At 34.3% G+C, this 20,323-nt stretch overlaps 1 protein-coding gene across 2 annotated transcripts in view; it reads left to right on the top strand.

Annotated features, from left to right (window-relative positions):
- The first annotated feature begins 15,536 nt into the window (after positions 1 to 15,536).
- The window catches only part of LOC131161935 (sugar transport protein 5), a 29,872-nt gene continuing 25,085 nt past the window's right edge, over positions 15,537 to 20,323 (top strand). Inside the window, exons 1-3 of one of the 2 annotated variants that reach the window (XM_058117971.1) lie at positions 15,537 to 16,032; positions 17,885 to 18,204; positions 18,383 to 19,012. In XM_058117971.1, the coding sequence (XP_057973954.1) occupies positions 15,900 to 16,032; positions 17,885 to 18,204; positions 18,383 to 19,012 (1,083 nt within the window). In that variant the 5' untranslated portion in view covers positions 15,537 to 15,899. The remainder of the gene's footprint in view (positions 16,033 to 17,884; positions 18,205 to 18,382; positions 19,013 to 20,323) is intronic. The other variant, XM_058117972.1, reaches the window with a different exon arrangement.

Genomic DNA, 20,323 nt, shown 5'->3' with positions numbered 1-20,323 from the left:
TAATTGTTTACAAGGAAAAGGCAACCAAACACCATCATTCCAATCAATCACTTTCTCGTGGCCTTTATTTGGTGGATGGTTGAAGTTGGAAACTGGGATCCCACCAGGGTTAATTTAGTCATTCAGCAATTGCCCAAGAAAGAATCATGCTGCCCTCTAACTTATATTAAATTTTATAGGCAAATCCAAATATGAGGTTTAAATTTGTATATTCTCAAACACAATTTTAATTTTTAATTATTGAGATAAAAATTATGTACCTTAAAAAATAATATTTTTGGGAATCATATTTTTATAGATGAATACCAATGAAAATATATTTATTCAATTAATATTATAAAACGAGGTTTAGACGGTAAATTCAAGACTATTAAAATGTTACAATTCGAATCTTTAGGAGTTATAATTTTTCATTTATTTATTTATTTATTTATTTTTGATTCTCGTGAGAACTCCTACCACTGACGAGTTCTTCGGACCCCCTGGTGCAGCACTAAATCCATAGGGTGACGACCTTCCCCCCTGATGCACCTTCCATGTTAATCTAGATGCGGTCACGATTTCCAGGCGCATCGTCAAATCCAAGCCTAAGACCCATGTCAGGTTATAGGTTATAGGATCCGGTCAAACCTGGTCAACTGTTGGCTCTGTTTGCGCCGAGTGCATCTACCAGGACAACACACAATGCTCTGTTCTTACGTGCCAACGCCTTTCTACTGCGCCATGCCCCTGGGGGCATCTAAGTAGAGAAAGTTAGAGAAGCGGATCCATTATGTCAATAGATTGATTGAGTGCTTCAAAAAAAAAAAAAAATGTTATATAAGATTCTTGAGAATGTTAAAAAAAATTATGACAGCATTTGGCTCAAAAAGAAAATCTTGATTGGTATTTTGAAAAGATTATCACAATATTTTGACTTGTTTACGGAATAATATATGAAAAATAATTATAATTTTAATATAAAAATGAGAAATTATTAAGTTAGGTAGCCACATTTTCAATAGCTAATTATATATATCCTCAAATTTTAGATATTTTAAAGTAATTTTATGAAAATTTATATCAAATAATTAATTTTTATTTTAAATCACTCTAACTCCAAGGATATGATTGGTTGTCTAAAATGTAATAAAATTAAACTGTGTAACCCAGTAGTTTTTTCAGTCGAAGGATATGATTGGTGGCTTAAAATGTGACATAGTTAGTCTACCTGATCTAATAATTCCCCAACAAAAAAACATGATAAGAATATGTAGCAAATTAAATATGCATTCTAAAAATTCAATAACCATAAATATAAAAATCCAACACATGATAATTTATAAAAACTTGATACATAATAATCCATCTAACAAAGATATTAGGATATAATATGTTCTTAGAAATTCAAATGCATGTGGCATGAGCGTTTGTTTTGTTAGATCATAAATATGGCATGTGGGTTTGTTCTCTTAGATTATAAAACTATAATATTTATATTATAATATTATATTAACAAATAATATAATAAGAAGTATATAAAAATAAATTTATATAAGTCAAGATTATTCATTTTCAACCACATACAAAAAATGTGACTTTTATTAGTAACAACGAAAGTTTCTAAACCTCAAGTTAACTATTTTTTTATTAAAAATTATTATAAATATATGACTTTTCATGCTGTTCTCTTTGTGGGGTTTTGGACTTTTCTACTTGTATCTTTGGAAAGACAAGTTCAAAGGAGTTCTACTACATTAAAAAAAAAATTGGGGGAGGGGGTAGAAGGGTTAAGTCAATTTTGGCTAAATTGCCAAAAGCCAAAATTGACTTTTCATGGTGCATGCTCCTCAACCATTTTCTATTTATGCCATTTGATATTAAAAAAATTGGCTAACTGCATATTTCTTGTGTCTCCTTTTTTGACATTATACTTATTTTGCAAAATATATTTTTTTTTTTTTTTTTTGTAGAAGAGTAAGTAGTATCGCAATAATTACAAAAGTGATCAGTAAGATAATATAAAAGGTAATATCAACAATCATGCTCGTGATCTCTTTTTCATCTTCTTTAATCTTCTCCTAGTGTTCAACCAATTCATCTTCATGAATATAGTCAGTATTGACTATGATTTGAAGTTTTTTAGTGAGGATATAAGCAAGCTTGGGGAGACTAAGCTATAAAAGTAGCTTGCCTTTTCCATGTCATAAAGTGGGTTCCTCTGAGCTGAAAGGGATTGTCGAGATCTTCAACATTTCATTGATTTTTTTCAACTATAATCTTAATATTTTATGAATTTCCTTAAAATATATTGTTGGGAATGTAGTACAAATATAAAAACAAGAAAACATATAAACTCGATCCACAAATAGGCTAAGACATGAAAATCTCAATCTTTTAATGGAAATTCGAGTTCTTGGCAATTTTGGCTTAACCCTTCTATCCCGCTCCCCCAATTTTTTTTTAGTGTAGTAGAACTCCTTTGAACTTGTCTTTCCAAAAATACAAGTGGAAAAGTCCAAAACCCCACAAAGAGAACACCTTTCTTTAGTTTCCATTGAAGTGAGAATGAGATCCTTGGTAATACAAGAACTTAATAACTATAAGATGTATAAAATAAGTAGATACATATGAAAATTTAAAATAACTCAATTAGCTATTGATACATATTCCTTAGCTAGGCACATTTTCCTTTTAAAAAATACATGCTTTAACACCCACAATTTCTATATTATTAAAATGCACTTTCCTATAAGATTTTAATTCTTCACTGGCTTGTTATATGATAAGCTAATTATTGATATTTGAGGAGGTCCATTCAAATTGCCAAAGAAATTTAAGAGATTTGTTGCATTAGAATGGTTCCATCCGGGATTCAGCAAATTGATTTGCAGGTCAAATTAAGTGCGCAGGAATCATTGATGGAGATAGATACAAACACCTAATATAACAATTAATTATGCACAAATAGCAATTTGATGAATTCATGAAATTAATCTATTGATTTTAAATTGAAGAGAGGTATTTGATAATGGTGATTGAGGACTTAAATATTTCATATCAGTTGAGAGTCAAGGGAAATTAACCATTGACAGCTTTTGAGAATGAAAATATCACTTTCAACTTTTGACACTTAAAATTTAAAAAAAAAAAAAAATCAAAATTAAAGGTCTAAACCAAACATTTACCCTCTATTTGGTTTACAAAATCAAACTTGAAATGAAATCAAATTTCAAGAATAGACTCACATTCCTATGTTTGGTTTACAAAATTAAGGACGAATTGTATATCGGCCGAAATGCGATTTCTGCGAATGGAGGAATCACGATTTCAATCTAGATAAGTTAGAATATGTTGGAGATGTGGTTCATATTTGAGTGGAATGCATGCATCGAGGAAAGTATAGTGATGCAAAGAATAAGGAGACTAGTTGTAAGATCAAACTGTCGACGGATTGGTTGACGGTATGAGAGAGGGTTTGCTCTCGGTATGAAACCGTTGACGGTTTTAGGGAAATCGTTGATGGTTTCAATTTGAAGCAAGAACAGTGTCGACTTCAAACTATTGACGGTTTGCCTGAAACCAACGGTTTCGTTCAGTGCAAGTCATGAATTTTTGAATTGGTGATTAGTAGATTGAGAGATTTTGGAGGATTTTCCTTTAGGGGATTGCTACAGAAGTGTTTTAGTTATAGTGGAAGTCTTCTGTACACATAAGGTTAGTATTTAAACTATATTTTTAACCCTAGTTTTATAAGCTTGATGTAAGCTTCACATGTGATAGTGAAAAACAGTCTTTTGCTCTCGTGGACATAGGCAAATTGTCGAGCTACATAAATTTCTTGCGTCATTGATTTTATTGCTTTCCATTCTTCACATTGTGGTTGAGTGATTGTTAATTTCTGTATATTCATCATTGAGTGCTTGCATTACTTGTTTCGGTTTGATTCAAGTTTGCGAGGTTTCTTCCGCTGTGTATTCACATCAATAATTGGTATTAGAGCGCCAATTTTTCAACAATTGGTATCAGTGCTATTGGTTGTAATGGTTGGGATCTCTTCGGTGAAGTTCGATGTTGGTAATTCGATGGAATGGGAAATTTTGGACATTGGTAGAGGAGGGTTAAGGATGTGTTGATGCAGCAAGGTATGGTGAAGAAACTATACAGAAAGAAGCCGGAAGGCGAGTTAGAAGAAGTTAAAAGCAAAAGCTGTGTCTACTATCAGACTTTGTCTAGCCGATGACGTGTTGTATAAAGTAATGAATGAGAAATCGTCGACAGTGGTTTGGATGAAACTGGAGAGCCGGTACATGTCCAAGTCATTGATGAACAAGTTGTATCTTAAGTAAAAACTATATTGGCTTAAGATGGCAGAGGGTTCAAATCTGACTCAGCACATCAACATTTTCAATCATACCATTAGTGATATGAAGTGAGTTGATGTGAAGTTAGAGGAAGAAGACAAGAAGTTGATGCTGCTTAATTCCCTACCCTTCATCGTGTGTAGAGACATGAACCAGAAAAATAAATATAAAAGGGAGAAATAAAGGAAAATAAGAGAAAATTGAAGGAATTTAGCTGGCAAGACCAAAACTGTAGACGGTTTTTGAGAGCAGAAGAAAATCGTCGCCGATTTTGGGTCAAATAGGCGAGTCAACTACAAAACTGGCGACAATTTTTTGTGTACAGGGGAAACTGACACCAATTTTCCTCTAGGCCTGCTTGCCTATAAATAGAGGAAGACTTATATATTTTTTTTTAGAAAATTCAAACTCCTTCTCTTCTTTCTGCTAGGGTTTCGAATTTTAAGGGTTCTCTTAGGGTTTTCTCACACTCCTAAAACTACTCAGAGTACGTGCATATGCTTCAGTCGTGGTTCTTTCATTCTGGCTCGTAGGAGCTCGTTTTCGGTCGGTTCGGGAAAAATCTAAGGTTTCGATTTTCGAGCGTCTTGGATCATTTTTTAGGAAATAGGTAAGGGGATTATAATATGTCAGTTATGCTTATGAGTTCTAAACGAATGGAATGTTAAAATGGTTTTTAGACATATAGTTACAACTTTTCTAGGGTTTCCAGGACTAGGGTTCGGTTAACCAACTTAATTTTTGAAACCAATCATTAAAATTTAAGTATGATATTTTTAAAGTATAGTATTGGATTTTATGAACGTTTTCACCAGTTGGAAACCTATTATTTCAAACCATAGCCTAGTTTTAAAACCAACCAAAGATGGTAGGGTTGATTTTCTTCATTTTTCCCGTATTTAGCTATATATCTATATTTAGTAAAATAACGACCTGAAGATATTCATATCCCCATTTTAGCAGCATTATTTATGTTCTCAAGAAGATGAGTTATGTATGAGTTACCAGATGAAAATTGTGTTACATGAGTATAGTTTTAATTGGTATTAAATAAGCAGGTTTTGTGTAATATTGAAATGTAACGGCTATAAGCTGAGAGATGAGATATGATGGCTATATGCCAAGAGAGGAGATGAGACGTGACGGCTAAATGCTGAGTTTATGAACTGCCGATTTTTTTTACCGAGCCAGTTATGACAGATATGGTATGCCGATTTTTATTGAGTTAGTATCAAGCAGATGTTTTCACAGAATTATGTACAGAGTATGTTATATTATAGTTTTATGAAATGAATTATGATTACAGTTCTATATGATGTAAATTGCCATATATGATAGTAGAGCCTTGTTATGATGATCTAATGGTTAGAGCACGGTACCATAGCTATATGTATGTAGGGGTGCAACCACACGATTCAGATAGAGTGTGGATGGGAAAGGTGATTGGTGGCCTTGGTAAAGTACTCCCCTAAGGAGAGATTCCGGGGCCCCATCCGACGAAGTATTCTGGATGACTCAGCCTTTGGGTACAGATTGAGTAGGCACTATTGTACTATTTTATGTTTGACTTAGCATTAGTTGGCCGACTATTTGCTAGGTCCAGCCTTTGGGCCGCACAACCCGTCATAGGGGGAAGCACGTCGCACGTGTATGTGATGGAGTGACGACGCTAGTCCTACAGACCAGGTTGTATCTTCTAAACATATATGGGCATATTTACTGTAGAAAGGGCTATATTGAGCCAACCATATGTATTTTTAGATTTATAGAGAAGTACAAATTTTAAAATGCCAATTAAATTTATTTAAATGTTAGCAATACATGTAAACACGAAATCTCATGCTAGCCACACACTGATAATAATATAATCTGTTTAACTGAGAGGTGTCTCACCCTAGCATACAAATGTTGTTTTAGGTCCCCCGAGGAATCGAGCCTAGTGTGTACCAGGTAGAGTTAGATAGTAGAAAGTCCTTCTCAGAGCTGGTGAGATTTTATACAGTGTCCGACTCTTTTGGGGATTATATATATAGCAGATTATGTTTATGCATGTATGGATGTATATGAGAAACAATTAGAAAATTTGGTAGGTTTTATTAGAAGATATATGTATTCCGCTGTGTATGTTTATACAGTTCAGTATGGAACACCCGATTTTCCTTTGTTTGGGCTGGATGTATATGTATGGTATCAGAAAGATGTATGTTATGTATGTTTAGTGGCAATTCGGGCCCACCTAGAGGGTCGGGGTGCTACAGTTGGTATCAGAGCTAATCAGGTTGTTAGGTCTTGTAGACTTGGCTAGACGAGGTTAAGAGAGTCTTACTAGAGTTTAGGTGTCAGAGTAGGATAAGGATAAGAATGGGTATGATAGAACTTTTAGGTTTAGTTTCGTAAGCCTAGAGAGAGAAATCCATTGGCAGACTCCTGTGTTTTTATGGATTAGTTGATGGGTTCAGAAAATCACAATAATCCATTGACTGTTTTGTTTTCGAGTGGAGGGGTTAAACTTGAGCTACAATGAGAGTATCAAGTTAGCAGAGTACGTCGTTATTAGGGACGTTAAGTCATTGAAATGAGTCTTATAATATTGTAGTAATGGTAGGTATGTAGGGTACTAAGATTCTAAATAATTTTCTCAATTATCTCTTCAAGATGGAGTTTAGGGATAATATTGCGAACACTGGTGGTAGTGGCAGTGAGGGGGCTAGCCATAAGGCTGGCAGTGATACTATGGTGGTGCTATATGACTTCGCCCAGCAGTTTATGGCGGAGATCATACGGAATTCTAGGGGGCATGACTGTCCCATAGCTGAGCTGAGAGGTTCTATTGTTCAGTTCACCAGGCTAAAGCTTCCTACCTTCGCAGGGAGTATAGACCCGATCTGAGTAGAGAATTGGATTCGGGAGATCGAGAAGATTTTGGCTGTTCTACATTGTACGGATGAGCAAAAGGTACTTTATGCGACGTTCAAGTTGACTGGAGAAGCCGAGAGGCGGTGGGAATCGGTAAGGATGCTGGATGAGCAGAGGCCAGTACAAGTGGCGATGACATGGGTCCATTACAGAGAGGTGTTCTTTGAAATGCTTAAAATATACTTGTAAGTACTCTTTCCTTCTTTTAAAAAGAGGGAGAAAAAAAATAAAACAAGACTAGTAAAGAAAAAACTACAAGAGCACATAATGAAAATTTGAGCCTAGATTTTGTATGGTATGAGGATATACTGGAGTTTTGTGAAGTAACATTGGGGTGTTGTATGTTTAGGATTAGGGTATTTTTAGGACCCTACATGTATGGGTTGAGGACCCCAGCGAGTATCTTTCTAGGAGCTCAAGTAAACTATAGTTTAGGAATGTTGGATATGTGGAGTTAAGAAAATATGAATGTGATAATTATTATGGTAAATTCAGTTGTGTGACTGGGAATTATATGGACGTTATTTCAGGGTGTTGAAAATTATGAACGCCGCATGTGTGAGATTATTAAATAATATCTAAAGGTAGATAGTCAGGTAAGGGGAATACATGTTATGCCAGCTTTATTAGACATTTTACTAGTATAACATAGTATTTGATCAAAGCATGAAAATTATACAACTTTATAGAATATATTTATATGGAAGTTTATTTAGTTGTGCGGTATGAGAATTACTGAAATATTATTCATTATTCAAACAAAGTACAGATTTATGCTTTCTACAGAAATATGTTATACAGTTTTACAGAAACATGATTATATAGCCTACAGAGTTATGAAACATAACTTATACAGTTTTCTATACAGAGCTACGACTATATAGAAATATACAAAAATACAGTTTATATGATATACAGTATTTTACAGAATCATGCTTATACAATGGATTACAGAATTATGATTACGTGGTATGTTTCAAAACATGATTGTACAGTGTTTTATAGAGTTGATTATACGGTGTTTTTATTACCATGATTATACAGAAATATACAAAACCATGATTGTACAGAATTCTATAGAACCATGATATACAGAACATAGAACTGTGATGTAGAGAAATACAGATTATACAGAGCATAGAGCCATGATATACAAAATTATAGAATATAAAAACATACAGTTATTATAGCGTCATGCCTATACAGTTGATACTGAATCGTGGTTATTACAGAAATATAGAATCATGGTAAAACAGTTAGATTTATATAGAAATACTAATATACAGTATTGGACCCCGATGGAACATTGCAGTTTACAGAGTACGGTATCATTGCTATACAGTATAGATAGTGCAACCATACGTCTTAGATAGAGTACGATACAACCGATTGTGCCCTTAGGTAGAGTTGTGAGCTCCCTGGCGTCCGGACTAGGTGGAACGGGCTTTTCGTGCTATAAGCTTCCAGATATGCATACAATTAGGCTAGCACTGGAGGGGCAACTAGTGTTTAGCCCCGCCTATAGGCCGCACAACCCAGTCATGAGGGGGTAAGTCATGACATGTAGCCATCCAAGGGGAAATTTACATATTTATGTTTATATATAGTACACACAGAAAACAAAGATTACTTATTATAGATAGAAGTACTTTTGAATAGATAACTCAGAAATTTTCATATTCTAAATGACATAAGCATGTGTTATTATACATATGTTTTTCTTGATGTATATCATATACGGTATTAATTAAATGATATGTTGTTAATTAACTCGTATGCCACACACTGGTAATAACATGTTTCTCCGTACTAAGAGGTGTCTCACCCCAACATTATTAAACATTTTAGGTAATCCAAAGAGGCGAGCAAGGTTGGCTCAGAGGTAGAGGTGGTGTTGAGTCGGCTTAGTTTTGGGGGTGAGTTTTGGGCTGGTATGTGGGGCCCACAGTATCTTTGGGACTTTTGGGAAGTGTTATGTATATATGTGTATGGCTACAGCTAGGTACATAGTACTCTGGTATTGTATTTTGGAATATGATGGATATGTATGTACTTCTACTACTTAGGTGTTATATGAAATGCACACGATACGAAGGTCCCACTCCGAGCCATGATGATGATAGCTATGCTCATGAAAGGTATTGGGAATTATATTAATATAGAGGAAAAAAATGGATGAAAATTCCTGGTCGTTACATCTACAGAACAGGTTGTATCTTCTAGGCATATATGAGTATATTTACTATAGAAATGGCTATATTGAGCCAGCAGTATGTATTTTCAGATTTATAGAGCTGTACATATTTTAAAATTTCAATTAAATGTATTTAAATTTTAGCAGTATATGTACACACGAAATCTCATGCTAGCCACACACTGAGAATAATATAATCCGTCTTATTGAGAGGTGTCTCACCCATACAAATGTTGTTTCAGGTCCCTTAAGGGATCGAGCCTAGCATGTTGCCAGGCAGAGTTAGATAGTAAACTGTCCTTATTAGAACTGGTGAGATTTTATACAGGGTCTGAATTGTACATATAGCAAATTAAGTTTATGTATGTATGGATGTATTTGAGAAATAGTTAGAAACTCTAGTAGGTCTTATTAGAAGATATATGTATTCCTCTATGTATGTTTATGCAGTTCAGTATGGAACGCCCGATTTTCTATTGTTTGGGCGGGATGTATATGTATGGTATTAGAGAGATGTATGTTATATATGTCTAGTGGCACTCTAGGCCCACCTAGAGGGTCAGGGCGCTACATCGTGGGAGAGGCAAGTCTTGGAGCGAGTCAAGTGGTAATAAAAATTAGTCACAATCTAGGAGGAGGAAGGAAATTTGCTATTTTAAGTGTAGGAAAATAGGGCACATAAAATCGGAGTGTTTAGAGTGGAGGAAGGGGAATGAAGATACTTAAGAGGGTTCGTCATAATCTATGAATGTAGTGAAAGAAGGAGACCCAAGAAGCAGTGATTGTGATATGCTTTCTGTTCATCGGGTTTAGAACACCTCACGAATTCTTGGATCCTAGACTCAAGATGTTCTTTTCACGTAACGCCCAATAAAGCTTAGTTTACCACTTATAGATTGGTGAGTTTTGGTTCCATTCTGATGGGAAATGATGCGGTCTGCAAAGTTTTTGGAATGAGTGATATTAGAATCAAGATGTGTGATGGTTTAGTAAGGAAGTTATGTGGTATAAGACATGTACCTAATCTATGAAAGAATGCAATATCATTGGGTACTTTGGATTGTAATGGGTATAGTTAAAAGTCTGAAAGTGGGATGATGAAGGTGTCTAAAGGGATCTTGATGGTGACGAAGGGATAGAGGTTAGTAGGGAATCTCTATGCACTTTGGGTAACATAGTTGTAGGTGGAGCTACAGCTGAAAGTTTTGAGTCAGATAATGCTGTTTTGTGTAAAACAACCACACACAAAATGGAGGGTATTCTTAACTACATTATTTTGGATGTTTGGGGACCGGAAAGGGTAGCATCACGGGTTGGACATGGGTATTTCTTGAGTTCATCATGAAAGGTATGGGGGTATCTTATGCGGCACAAGTTGGAGATGTTTGTCAGGTTTAACTTGTGACTGAGGTGGAATACTAGATCAGGAGAAAGTTCCTCAGGTTAGACATTGGAGCTGAATACACTAGTGTTCAAGGAGTTTTGTAAGCATGGCAGGTTGTATGCAGGGCTTGTAAGGAACTTCTTGGTAAAATCAGTGAGTATGGCGTGTTTCTTGATTAATCGATTGCCAAAGGTATCACTAGATAGGAGAGTTGTATAAGGGGTTTGAATAGGTTATGCGGTAGACTTCTCTAGTTTGAGAGAGTTTAAAGGTTCAACCATGCACGTTTCTAGTGAGGTGAGATCTAAGCTTGGTGCAATGTCCGGACGGTAAATCTTTTTGGGGTATAAGAAATGTTGACTTAGGTGTATTCCCAAGAGGGGGGTGAATTGGGTATTTAAAATTTATTCCTTGGTATATCCAAATCAGCAGCAGTAATACTCAACCTAGGGTGTGTCTTTATACACATAAACCTAAATCCCCAAATAAATGTATGATGCGGAAATAAAATCATGCGCAACATTCATAATACAATTGAGAATAACATACATGTGCATTAAATATAAAGTGCTAAAATGTAAAGTGCACACATGATACGTTATTGGGGTTCGGCCAATACTGCTTACGTCCTCGCCTCAACTCGCAAGCCCAATGATTACCACTATTACTTACTTAACGGGTGGAGAGACACTGGTTACAACCAAGTCAATTAGTGGGGCTGACCTCAACCTACAACTATACCTTACTAGGATGGTGTACCTAACTTTTCTAATTGGGTCGAAGCAAGTCCGGGACTTTTACAAGAGCAAGTCTCCTTCTTCAAGCCCACGCCTAGAATATAATTAGATAAACTTTTTTGTACAATGAAAAGTGCTTCTAACACAAGAAGATTTGTACAACAATTCAACATAGTATAATCAATGTACCCTAATAATGTAAGAACAATAAGCTCAATGGTGTATATGTGTAATCAACACTCAGAATAGTGATTATCTCAAATCAAGCACAAGAGTGTATCTACAAGCAAATCTTTAAAACTAAGTAATGATAAAATCTCATTTTCAGTTTAGGGTTTCAAAAATTCAAATCAATAGAAATTTAGAATATCTCAAAAATAGTTTTCTTAATATCAAAGCACAAGGAGATATTCAGATATGAGCTTGTAAAAATATTTTTGCATACAAAAATACAAGCCCTAATGAGTCTTACAATAATAATGCAAAGACCCACAAAGCTATAAGATTTTTCCCAACCAAATATTTATTAAATAAAATCAAGTTAAAACAAATGAGGGTTTCTAGCAATATAAAGCAATGAATAAACTACTCACAATGCTAGATATCTCAAAGGAATGAAAGTATATGAGTGTATGGGTTTTGTGTGAGAAAATAGGATTTGGAAATTTTCAGAGAGTTTTTTTTTTTTGGCTAATCAAATGGCCAATCACATGCTAATCCAAGAAAATGAACCCTTATATATAGAATAGGTTAAGATTATAACCGTTGGGGATATGTAGGGTTTTATTAAATTTGTTTTAAAACCATTTAAGAAAATTAACCCTGTTTAACTTAAATAACCACGGTAAAAATTAAAATAACCCGAGAGTTTCGGGTGCCTAACCCATGGTTTGGTCGTCCGAACAGACACAATAGAAAAAATTGATTTTTGAAGTTTGGGTGCGTGAGTGTGGGTTCGATTTTCTGACTGAAGGCGATTTCTATTATATCTGAGGTTTGGTCACTTGCTCCAGAGTTTGGTAGCTCGAGGAATTTTTGAACGTTAAGTTCGGGCTGCCAAGTTGGTGGGAAAAGTTAGAATTGTGGTTCGGTTGACCTGGGATGCTATTTCCTTTTGGTTCGATCGCTCGAAACCAAGTCAACACTTTGATTGGTCAATGGTTCGGTCACCCAAAGTCAAGTCAACATGCTGACTCATTCAACGGTTTGGTCGACCGAGGTGTTTTGAACACTAAGGTTCGGTTGCCCGAAGCCCTATAATTTTAGTCCTTTAAGTCCTGTTTGATTTCAATTGTTTCCCATGATAGTATATGTGATAATGAGGACTTTCTTAAGTGTTAGTGTAAGGACTTAGGTCTTTTCTAAGGTTTTAGGCATTTTAACTTAGTGTAGGAACCTATGGTCGTTCTAAGTGCTAGTGCAAGGACCGAAGTCTAAGGTCTCTCGATTTCCAAGTGATGTGTAGGGACCTAGGATCATTCTAAGGCCTTTGAACTTATAGTTCCTACCATTCATGACATGCATCAATTATTACAAACCTTTTGATTAAAATTATAGACTAGGATGAATTAGACATAAATTACAAATGTAAACAATTGGTTTTCAAATTCTTCGAGTCACCGTATGCCATCATATGATTTTGCTTATATGAACCTGCACACAAACTTGACAAACATTAAATATCAGAGTATTTGTCATAATCAAAACAGGGTATGACCTATAAGGTCAACAAGAAAATGGGTTCAAGTTGTGTGATCCAATGGCAAACAGGGTGGTGATCGGTAGAGACATGGTTTTTGATGATAAAGCATGGTGTATCGTACTCAAGGAGATGAAGAGAAACAAGTGCTAGATAGCTGCAGCAGCAATGAGCACGTTGTGCTGGTGGAGTTGGAGACTCAGGGCAGAAGTGAAGGGAGCTCTAACTCAGGAGACAAGCGATATCATAGTATAAACTGGAGCAGAAAGGAGATTGTGATGCAGGTGGAGTTACAGACTTAGGGCAAATATGACATCGTTCATATTGTAGGGAGTTTTAGCACAAGAGACCAGTAGTATCACAATGGGCCTAGGTGCACCCTCAGACCACCGCCTAGGTATAAGTTTGATGATTTAACGTCTTATGCATTCATCACTACTAATAAGGTTCCTACTTTTTTTCAAGATGCAGTGCACACAAAGGGAAAAATAGATGAACGAGTGCTATGGTAAAGGAGATGAAGTTACTATATAAAAATCAGGTGTGGAAGATGGTGGAACTTCTAGAGGGGAAGATGGAGATAGAATGCAAGTGGGTAATTGTTTTTCTGTTTTATGTGAATGACATGCCAATTGATGGAAAGATTCCAACTAAGGTTAGTCAATTGGAGATTTTGTTAAGGAAGTTGACATAAAGGTTTTGGGTGCTATCAAGAGGATTCTTGGGTTAAAAATTCGCAAGTATAAAACTTTAAGGAGATTGTGGTTATTTCAGGGGGGCTTTGAGAACGAAACTGTAGAGAGATTGTGGTTATCTTAGGGTGGTTTTGTGGAGCAAGTGTTGAAGAACAATATAAATAATAAAAATTCAAAATAATAATAACTATTTTTAAAATAATAATTTTTATAAAAATGATAAAAAATAGTAACAACTAATAATAACTACAATAGACTAATATTTATTTATTGTAAAATAATAAAAAGATAAATAAAAAAAATGAAATATAATATTTATTATTTTAAAGATAAAAATTATTTTAAAAATAATAAAATATAATTAAAACAATAAAAATAATAATTGCACTAATAATAATCACTATTGTGAAATTAATAAAATAATGACAATCAAACAAAAACAACTAATAACAAGAAGAACAATATTGATAATAAAAAGGATAAAATAATAATAATAATTTTAAGGATGATAATTATTGTAAAAATAACAAAAAATAATAATAATTGCAATAAAAAGAGTATTTATTATTGTAAAATAATAATAACACTAAGAACAATAATAAAACAAGAAAAAATAATATTATTTATTTTAAGGTTAATAATTATAATAAAAAAAATAAAAAATAGCAATAACAATGATAAATAATAATAATAATAGTACTAATAATAATAACTATTATGAAAATAATGAAAAAAATAATAATCAAACTGACAACAACAATGAATAATTATAATATTAATCGTTATTATTATTACAACAAAGTAAAAACTAATAGTAATTAAGATAACAATATATTAACTAATATTAATATTTGTTACTATTAAAATAATAATAACAGCAAGGACAATAATAATAAAAAATACAATAATAATAATTATTACTATTTTAAGGGCATTAATTGTTACAAAATAAATAAATAATAATAACAAAAAAATGAAAAAAAATAATAATTATTAAATAATAATATAAAAAAAACAACAATTATAAAAAGGAAAATTAATATTTACTTTTTTTTAAGGATGATAATTAGTATAAAAATAAAAAACAATATTAAAACTAATAAAAATTACTATTGTAAAATAAAAAATAATAATACATAATTAGATAATTACGTATTAATGAATTTAAATAAAAAATAACTTATTTTTTTTATTCAATTATAGAAGTTATTGAGAAATATTAAATCTTGAAAAGAAATTGAAAGTTGATTCTTATAATCATACTATGCCACTAATCAAACATTGTAATTACATTTCAAAACTATATCCATTTATACCTTGATTACGTTTGTTTAATGTTTTTTATATTTCAATTTCAACTCGCTCGATTTTTCCTCGATCGAATACCTATAATAATTGGGAGTACGTAAAATTCTCGCATCCTTTAGGGCTAAAGGCCGACAAAATTGCAAACTCCCCTCACCCATGTGACAATTCACCATTGAAGACAAACCGCTAATACTTGGTAGAGTCAAAAGACAATTTCTTACACAGACAAATAAATAAATAAATAATTGATGTTCCTAATTGAGCATTTGAAAATTTGCATACTGCCCAATACCAGCTCCAGCTGAGAAGCGGTCCCCATTTAACAGTTTTTTCACAATTCAATCTAATCCCATCGCGAGGAAAATTCTTTTTGAGAGGGACAAATGCATAAAGGCACACTAAAAAGAAGAAGCTCATTATTTATTTATTTATTTATTTATTTAAGGTTCTAGGTAGGGCGGGTTTGGTTATAAGCAGATAAACCATCCCATGGTGGCGAGAGCTGGAGAGAAATCACAGGCGGAGGCCGACAGCATCTGCCCTCTGCCGGACGCACTGCGTCAGTAAAAAATCGAGCATCGCATAGGCAGAGGTGGCCAAGTGGGTCCACAAGGAAAAAGAAAATGGCCGGAGGGGTGGTCGCCGTCGAGGGAGGCACCGGCGACTTTGGCGGCAGTATTACGGCGTCAGTGGTGGTCACTTGCATCGTCGCTGCGTCCGGCGGCCTCATATTCGGCTATGACATCGGTATTTCAGGTGCCTCAAATTTCTTTCCTTCCTTCCTTTTTTTAAGAAAATATTGAATACGTATGTGTTATTTCTCAGTTATTTTGAAGAAACTGTGCAATTAATTAAGTAGTTAATGCGATGATTTCATGAAGAAACTGTAATTCTGCAAATGAAAGGTGAAATAAACGGGAGGCATGGCCGGTGGCCGGTGGAGAGAGGAAGGGTAGGTAGCTCTAGCTGCTTCAACACTGCTGCAGTTTTGACTGCTAGAGAAAGCAGTGGAGCCCACTCCCTCGCATTTGGCCATAATTCATGATGAACAATGAAATATTTGCCTATATAGCCTTAAGATTCTTTAATTTTTTTTTAGGACAACCCCCTGACAAATGTCAACTATGGATACGACATATTCATTTTACAGCATGAGTCTTGTTGTACGCATGCTAGCCCCCGCAGCTCTCAGTTTTTCTTTTAAAATTTAAAACTAATTGGTTTATTATTTTTTATTTATAAATAAAATAGAGAATTATTTTATAATTTTTATAAATGAGAGCAATAAATAAAAATGCTAATATTTGGCTTACATGAACAAAAATATAATCTCATTTCGACTAAAAATGCTCATTTCTTCATTCAACACAATCCAATTCTAATCTTTACTAGTAAGAAGCAGTATCCCATTCTTGGCTTTTTTTTTTTTTAAAATTTAATTTAAATAATTTATTTATTTTTTTGATAACCTCGGGATTCAAATCATCATCGTGCCACTTTAGACATGATAGTCGCCCGCTCATTGACGCACATTTAGTAATTCACTGGGATAAACTCTTAATGAGAAATCAAACCTGTGACTATGGGGTCACCAAAGTCACAAGCCTATAAAGCGGTGTTGCTCTCTTATTAAACTACAAATTTTTAAAAAGCAATATAAACTAATTTCACTATCAATGACAATAATAATAAAGAAGAAGAGAAATAAGAAATATAACAACAACAACAAAACAAATCTTGCAAGGTATTCAAATTAAACATTACTAGTACAAAAACAACAAAAAAATTTATTATATTATTTATTATAAATTTTGAGACGTAACAAAAATACTATACCTTTATTATTATTATTATTATTATTATTATTATTATGTTTTAAAATGCAAAATAGTAAAATCTGCATAATCCAAACACTTTCAGCAGTAGAATAATAATGAATTGAAAACACACACTTCAACTCATTATAAAATTAACTATATTTTATCACCGATTTCATTCCTACATTATTCTACTCTTACATCAATTGTATTCATTTCTTGCTCCAACTAATATACATTCCACTCTACAAATCAAATATAATGCTTTTCTTTCTTAAGTAGAATGAAAGTTATGGAGAAAAAGTAGAAATTATAAAAATATTTTAAACTCGAATGTTCTGAAAACACTACGAGGTGTTCGGAAATAGTTGAAGTAGTTGAATAGTAGGATCACTATGACTATAGTCCTTGGTAAATTTACCAAATACGTCAATCAATATAGATTGATCTGAAATTTGATTCAAATCCAATATAGCATGTGTGGGTCCATAAGAAATGTATTGAATCGATTTTTATTTTTATTTTTTATGAATAGATTTTGATCGCAGCTTTTAATGTCGTAAATTATTTTATTGGAATAATTATATATTTCTAATTGTTTGTAACATGCAGTTTCCATTAAATATTCACTCGTAGAATTGAGGGATTTTTTTTTTTGGCTGTAAACAAAGAAGAACTATTTTAATTGAAAAATAGTTCCTCTTTTCCCTTGATTAATAGTTAATGTTTGTGTGCCTATATTTGTTAACAATTTTAATTTTCAATATTATGATAAATAATTAATGATACAGGTGGCGTGACAACAATGAAACCATTTCTTGAGAAGTTCTTCCCCTCCATACTAAGAAAAGAGGAAGGGGAGAAAACAAACATATACTGCAGATATGATAGTCAGGTGTTGACTGCATTCACATCTTCACTATATATAGCAGGGCTAGCTGCATCTCTGGTGGCTGGCCGCCTCACTTCTACTATGGGTCGTAGAAACATTATGGTGCTCGGTGGTTGCACCTTCCTCCTGGGTGCTGCCATCAATGCAGCTGCTCAAAATGTTTTCATGCTCATCTTGGGTCGTGTTTTCCTTGGATTCGGGGTTGGCTTCACCAATCAGGTAACCAACATCAATGGCACCCCTTGCAGAAAAATTGGATTGGGTTTATTGCACAATTTAACTTCAACCTTTATCGTATTCATCTTCTTTCTCTGAGGCCCAATAAGGTAGAAGTCTCATGATCTAATTAGCTTTCAGAATGTCTTCTCATGGCTGACTTCAAAATTTTTGAATGAAGGCAACTCCCGTCTACCTCTCCGAAATGGCACCGCCCAAGTGGCGTGGCGCGTTCAACACAGGCTTCCAATTCTTCATTGGCATCGGGGTGGTTGCCGCCAATTGCATAAACTACGGCGCGGCACGGATCCGCTGGGGTTGGCGCCTCTCCCTCGGCCTTGCAGTGGTGCCGGCAGCCATAATGACAGTGGGTGCTGCCCTGATCTCCGACACGCCGAGCAGCCTCGTGGAGCGTGGCAAGTTGGCTCAAGCCCGCAAATCTCTCTGCAAAGCGCGAGGAACTGAATCGACCGTGGAAGCAGAGCTGGCCGAGCTCATCAAGTCAAGCGAAGCTGCAAAAGCTGCAAGGCAGGAGCCATTTGTGACCATATTTGAGAAGCAATACAGGCCCCATCTGGTGATGGCCATTGCCATACCGTTCTTCCAACAGCTAACTGGGATAAACATAATCGCATTCTATGCGCCAGTCCTATTTCAGTCGGTAGGGTTTGGCAGTGACTCGGCTCTCATAGCGGCTATCATACTTGGGCTCGTCAATCTCGCATCCATCTTGGTGTCTACAGTTATAGTTGACCGTTACGGTAGGAGATTTCTATTCATGGAAGGTGGGATCCAGATGTTCATATGTCAGGTACGCTTCCATTAATTAAATACTCTCCCAAACCGGCATAAGTTCAAACTTTTATATACGTATTCAAATTATTTTGATCAAATGCTGTGATAGGCTTAGTTCAAGAATTTGGTATGACCATATAGAAATGTATGCATCATACGCATTAAAATTTCCTTAATTCTAAATTGGACAATAGTAACCACTTAGTACTCCTAATCAAAAGTTTTCCCGTCATTCTAATTATATTAAAATAGATATTATATTCAAAAATTACAAATGCATTATAGTGTAAACTATTATGTTAAAAATCCCCAACTTCTAAAAAATATTGCAGTTTGGGCATTATGTCTGCACAAAATCTAGACTACTATGGATAAGAAACTAGTTTGACTTTTTATAATTCCTTTTGAGAAAAGAGTTATTACATGTGACTTACAAAGAGATAGCTCATCTGATATTTCGAATCCCTCCTCATCCTTTTATAGCAACATGTATTAACAAATGATGTCTATTTTTAGGTATTTAAATTGTGATGAAAGGTTTTAATTTTAACATTTACATATTAAAATTTATTAATATGGTAATTGTTGATGCAAATAGCGAGGCGTATCAATGATTGATGATCCAATTTACTAGCTATCCTAAATAGGTTACAACTTTTACCTAAAAAGGGAATTATTGATCAAAGAGCGATTGAAGTCACCAAAGCAGGGCTCCAAGAAAACCCTCGTATGCTTATGTTAGTGGGGAATTCAAAAGAAGAGCGTGAGAGAGCTATTAAATTAGTGTTTTGAAAAGGTACTTACTTGGTTCTCTATCTCCCACTTTAGTATAATAAAGGTGCCCACATAATTCCCTAACTAGGATAGACAAGGTCCATTATTGAATGTGGCTAATAAGTTATTACCATATGAGCGTGGGAGCCATTATGCCCATTTCCCTAGATTGTAACACCTTTTATAGTAACTAGGCAATGATTACTTTTGTGAGAACCATGGTTAACTTTTGCTTTGATCCTAAGATATATTGTAGCTCTTAAAACCATTGGAATTCAATTCCTTGCTAGTTGCATATACTCTTGCTTCATTTTATTTTTCAAATTATCATCCGATTTTAATAAAATTTCCCATTGTTCGCATTTTTTTTCCTTCTCCATTCTTTAACTCTGACTACAGTTTCTCCTTTTACATTTTTGTCTTTTGTTAGGCCAAATGTTCATTTATGTCCATAGTGAACCCACTTACTCTCTTCCCGTGTTATTGTTTGCACCTTCATTCTTACTTAACAATGTTCACCAATATGGGTAGCCTTACAACCTTTTAGTATGTG

Source organism: Malania oleifera, chromosome 8, assembly GCF_029873635.1.
Source record: "Malania oleifera isolate guangnan ecotype guangnan chromosome 8, ASM2987363v1, whole genome shotgun sequence".
Classification (NCBI taxonomy): domain Eukaryota; kingdom Viridiplantae; phylum Streptophyta; class Magnoliopsida; order Santalales; family Ximeniaceae; genus Malania; species Malania oleifera.
This window is presented reverse-complemented; position numbering and strand designations above follow the sequence as displayed.